The sequence below is a fragment of the Oncorhynchus gorbuscha genome, linkage group LG07 (assembly GCF_021184085.1).
Source record: "Oncorhynchus gorbuscha isolate QuinsamMale2020 ecotype Even-year linkage group LG07, OgorEven_v1.0, whole genome shotgun sequence".
NCBI lineage: Eukaryota > Metazoa > Chordata > Actinopteri > Salmoniformes > Salmonidae > Oncorhynchus > Oncorhynchus gorbuscha.
Window position 1 is genome coordinate 51,813,270 of NC_060179.1, and position 5,766 is coordinate 51,819,035.

General features: G+C 43.9%; 1 protein-coding gene across 1 annotated transcript; it reads left to right on the plus strand.

Moving 5' to 3' along the window:
- Positions 1–569: 569 nt before the first annotated feature.
- Positions 570–1,301, plus strand: LOC124039011 (leucine-rich repeat-containing protein 18-like). The gene has a single exon (XM_046354901.1). It carries the CDS (start codon positions 570–572, stop codon positions 1,299–1,301), a length of 732 nt encoding a protein of 243 aa, XP_046210857.1.
- Positions 1,302–5,766: the final 4,465 nt, after the last annotated feature.

A 5,766-nucleotide genomic window follows, 5' to 3' on the forward strand; every position in this document is an offset into this window, starting at 1 on the left:
GTGGTGGACAAACTTCAATATTGGTAAGAAAACAAAACAGTTTTCTATAACCAAGTTCAGAATAAATTAAACTTGAATATTGCTAAGAAGTCATATAGTAGATTGAAGTTGTGATGTTAAAGTGTTTTAAAAGGTTAGGTTGAATAGGGTGAATGTGTTAATAGGTCAAACTGTTTTACGATTGGTATTTTAAAGACAAGTTATACAGTAAAACAATGACTATTCATTCTTTTCTTCATCTAAAGGTGGGATTGAGAGTTGTTATGGTCAAGGTACATGTTCATTCTCTGCTACAATGGCAAACAGTTGGCTGTCTCATGTCCTTTGTTGTAATATAATGAGTTATACAGTGAGACAAGTATTGTCATTTACACTAGAGACTATGACATGTAACACTATCTATTACATCATGTTCTAGTTCTACTGCCTACTTCATGTATAATGGAGAAACGAACTAATGAATAATTTATTGACGGAACAGGTTAACTCTTAACCAAGGAAACAGCATTTAATCAAACTCATAACATGTTGAACAATAAACTCAAAAACCTTTTATTTTTTAAAGCATGATGGCCAAGGGCAAGAAGCAGTCAAGCGAGCCCAAGGGCCGGAAGATCACCCTAAAGATGGCTAAGCTGGCCCTGAAGCTGACCGTGGATGGCAAGCGTCGGCTGGACCTCAGCAACATGGAGCTCACCACCTTTCCCAAGTGCATCCTGAAGCTTTGTGATGTGGACGAGCTGGACCTGAGCCGCAACCTGCTCAAGAAGATCCCAGACTCTATCGCCAAGTTTGTCAACCTCTGCTTTTTGGACCTCCACAGCAACCAGCTGGACCAGGTTCCGGAAGCTATCGGGCGCCTCCGTAACCTATACAGCCTCAACCTGTGTAACAACTGTCTGAGCACTGTAGGACTCCCCAACGAGATCGGTCTCCTGCGAAAGCTGAGGAGCCTCAACCTGGGCATGAACGTCCTGGAGAGCATCCCATCCTCTATTGCAGCCCTCAAGGAGCTGCGTCACCTTGGCCTGTTCAACAACCAACTGACCCGGGTACCTGAGTGCCTCCGCAACCTGCCCTACCTGGAGACCGTCAACCTGAAGTGCAATCCTATCCCCTTGGAGGATGACAAAGGCATTGACCCCATCCAGAGGGTGGAGTGCCTGTACCTGGTGAGGGAGAGCTCCCTGTGTGCCTGCTGCCTCCAGAAAGTCAAAGACAACAGGCAGAGGGTGAACAGCAGGCTGAGCAGAGGCCCCACCCACAGGAAGTCAATAGGTCATCAAGGACATATTATTTAGGATAAGAACAGTCCAGGTACTCTATTGCAATAGCTACTTATTACTTGACAATGTATATTAGGCATATCAGGAATTCTGGAAGAAGAAACATTACAGGGGTTGCAGTCACACATAACCAGCCTTCTATAAGCTGCTCGGTCTGTGGTTTGTTGTACTCTATCGCCCTCTCGAGCTGGGAGTCCTGTAATGTTCTCCAACAGACACTGCACTGGAAATCTATCTTAGCTTTACTAATACTACTTTCATTTGCATATGTGTTTGCATATCAAATGTCTCCTATATTCCAGTGTCAGCAATCACACTAGGACAAAGGGACCAGGTTAGACGATTTAGCGAGGTAACTTTGGTAAACTGAGTTCAACTCAGGGTAACCGGTCACCTTTTAGCCAGGTTAAATTTCTATGGCAGCAAATCCTCCAGAACTGACCTAGAAAACAAGATCTTGAGAACTAGAGAAACGGAAAACACACCGGTAAGACCTGACAAAACAAGATGAACTGGCAACATAAAAACAGAAAGCATGGGTATAAATACACATGGGGATAATGGGGGAAAATAGGAGACAGGAGACAAAGGGCTGTAAAGACAAATGTTTGATCCTAGACAGATGGAAAGTGGGATGTATACGGGTGCGGGGCAACAGAAGATGAACTGCAGCGGGGCTAAGGATTTTAGAGATGGGGAACGGGCTGATAAAGGGGGGGGTAAAATTCCGGGACTCAAATCGGAGGGACAGATCCTGAGTGGAGAGCCATACCCTCTGCCCGAGACGATAGTGGTGAGCCGGGGGCTGGTGGCAGCCTGCCTGTCGCCGATTCCTGGAAGTGGTCTTAAGAGTGGACCGAGTTCTCTTCCGGGTAAGCCGACAGTGATGGACAAACATCTAGGCCGAGGGTATGCTGACTTCTTCCTCTTGCTCAGGGAAGAGCGGAGGCTGGTAACCCAAGGACAGGAGCCATGGTCAGGAACCATGGTGGGACACCAAAGTCATTGTCGGAGGAAAGCCAGTGTCCCGAGGGAGCCAGGATGGCAGGTGAGGTTAGAGGAATGAGCCCATTCTAAGAGCGGGGACCAGACAAACAAATGGTTGGCCAGCTGGGAATGCTGTGTCTTGAAGACAAGGCTCTCGATACTCCAGAGGAGTGTTAGGTTACTGTGGTGGTTTGTTGCCTAGGAGATAGTCCGCAGAATTGTCCGACAATGCATTGAAGGCATGGTCATGGTATTCTCCAAGGTATGGAGTCCCTCCACCAGGTTCTGCAGTAAGTCCTCATGGCTTCCAATGGTGTCTCCTTGGAGGGACACTGTGTTGCAGAGCTGGTCTGAGTCTGCTTCGTCAGTCATGGACAGTTGGTACTATCACGACTCAGGATATGACCCAAATACAGACACAGGACATCTGGTGGGGGGTGGAGACAAGCACAAGAAAGATGATTCAGATCAGGGTTTGACAGCCTGCTGAATTTGCAAGATAACTTTTCTTTCAATTTGATTAAGGCACAAATGAAATTGTGGACGTTTCAGCATTGTCTCAAGGAAGAGTTGGCGTTTGACTACTCATTTGCACCATTTACGCGTAGTTACAAGCCTGATAGATTTAGCGGGCAGGCAGAAGAGCAATATCCACCTTTGCAATACTGATGAAGCCTGAGCTGGAACGGGAAGCTAACTGAAGATGGTTAGCTTTAAAACGTTTTGGGAAACTAGTCAAGATTGAGGAAAAGATGAACGGAGCAAAGTACAGTTAGATCCTTGAAGAAAACCTGCTCCATAGTATTCAGGACCTCAGACTGGGGCGAAGCTTCACCTTCCAACAGGACAGCGACCCTAAGCACACAGCCAAGACAACACAGTAGTGGCTTTGGGACAAGTCTCTGAATGGCCCTGAATGGCCCAGCCAGAACCCCAATTTGACAGCGCTTGAGACGATCTGCAGAGAAGAATGGGAGAAATTCCCCAAATAAAGGTGTGCCATGTTTGTAGCGTCATACCCAAGAAGACTCGAAGGCTGTAATCGCTGCCAAAGGTGCTTCAACAAAGTACTGAGAAAAAGGTCTGAATACTTATGTTAATGTGATTTTAGTTTTAAATTATAATACATTTGCACAAAAAAAAATTGTAATAGTTTTTGCTGTCATTATGTGGTATTGTGGGTAGATTCAATCAATTTTAGTATAAGGTTGTAACATAAAAAATGGAGAAATAGGGAAGTGGTCTGAATACTTTCCAAATGCACTGTATATAACACAACCATAATAATCATGAAACAGCCTTGGAAGTGTAATGAACACGAGGGGATACAAGAGAGCTGGTTTCAAGCGCAGGGCGCAGCCGGTGTTTATTGCAAAGGACCACAGGAGGAGGCAGGTAGCTGGGTCCAGGGGCAGGCAGGAGGTCATACACAGGGGGTCCAAAAGGGCAACAGTACAGGCAAGGAAAAGGCTGGTAACATAGTCCGGGAGAGCAGGCAATATGTAGTTAACAGGAAATCCTATTCCGGCAGGGAATAGGCAAAAGGCGTTGTTAGTGAGGCAGGCAGAAACTATCATACACAGCTCTCTGTGTCACGTGTGTCACAAAACCAACAATACCTCACAGGGATGCGGTGCAAAGAACTGAACTAAATAGTGTGTGATAATGACATACAAGTGTGTGAACATGTGAATAGAATTCAGGTGATTGGGATCTGGAGAGTGTGCTGCGTTCAGGGGATCTAGGTGTTTGAGAGTGTGAGCTCTAAAGTGGGCTGGAAAGTGAGCTGCGTTCAGGGGATCTACGTGTTTGAGGGTGTGAGTTGGAAGCAGACGTTACAGGAAGTGCCATAATCATTTCACATGAACCTGTTTAATTTAGTCGATATGGCTTAATTGATCATAGTCCAGACGTGTTACAGTTGCAAATACCATGCAGTTGCACCCGGGGAATTTAAACAAAACAGATGTTTTGGGGCAGGTGTTCTGTTTCCCCACATTTATTGAGTAATTCATTTCCCATCATGAAAATGTGTCACTATACCCCAATCAAATACATTCATCGACACCACAAAACAACAGACAAATATAACTTTTTACTCCCATCTGGCAACCCTCGTAAAATCTGACATAGCACCAGTATCCTAAAGCATTAAGCGGAAACAAGCATAGAAATCAGAATTAGAATTTTTTTTAATACAAATATAAGGCTCGTATTATATTATAAGTAGTTTGGTGATAACCAGCCATCTGTAAATAGCCCACCCAACTTCCTCATCCCCATATTGTTGTTTATTTTTTTGCTGCTTTGATCCCCAGTATCTCTACTTGCACATTCATCTTCTGCACATCTATCACTCCAGTGTTTAATTGCTAAAATGTAATTATTTCTCCACTATGGCCTATTTATTGCCTTACCTCCCTAATCTTACTACATTTGCACACTCTGTATGTAGATTTTTCTATTGTGTTATTGACTGTACGTTTGTTTATCCCATGTGTAACTCTGTTTGTGTCGCACTGCTTTGCTTTATATTGGCCAGGTCACAGTTGTAAACTGGCCTACCTGGTTAAATAAAGGTGAAATATTTTTATTTTAAATAACCTGGTTGATTCACAATATTGGGTTGTTAACATGTTTTATTCTTTCTAAATAGATGTGGGACTCAATAAAAGGCATTGTAGAACACCATTGCCCAAAATGCATTGCGCCAATAACTTTCAAAAGATTGTTCTGAAGTTTACCCCCCAAAAATGTATTTTCCTATGAATGAAGTCGCACAAAAATGGATGTATTTTCACACGGATTAAGCCACACAAAAACACACAAAATCTGCTGAAATACTTTTTGTACATATTTGCACGATTTCAGAGTGAGATTGTGTTGCCAACAATACACAGTATTTTTTCCCCAAACCACTACCTGGGGCTGATACTGACCAGAGAAGTGCTGAATCAACAAGAAGATGAAGACGCTAAATCAATAGATTCATTAGTAAGCTAACAGAAACAACACTGTATTGACCTGACCATTATTAGATCCGCACACTATCCATGATGTTATGAGAAGGAATCTTGCTAGAATTCTGAGTCTCCTAATTAAAGCTTGCGGCTCCACTGATCAATTCCTTATCAATCCTCCTATCCGTGTTATGTCTAAAATAGCTTCCCCATGCAGCATCGTCACAGGTGACCAGTCTAACACGCTCTATTTTACACACTACTCACCGCTGTGTCAGTGCTATAGGAAATCAATGCACCAGTGCACACACACACTCCTCAGGCAGGCAGGCAGAATGCGGCGGAGCAGAAGCTGTAGTAGCCCTAAAAGCACTCTCTAGAGCAGGGATGGATCAATGAAAACAAAATGGGGTTTTTTGGGACTCAGTCGGGGTCTCAAGATTATAATTAGTTGATTAGTTTTAATGAATTGTGTTGAGGCTTGACTGGAGGAAAATGGGTATACTGTTGGCTCTCTAGGAACGGTTGGCCAA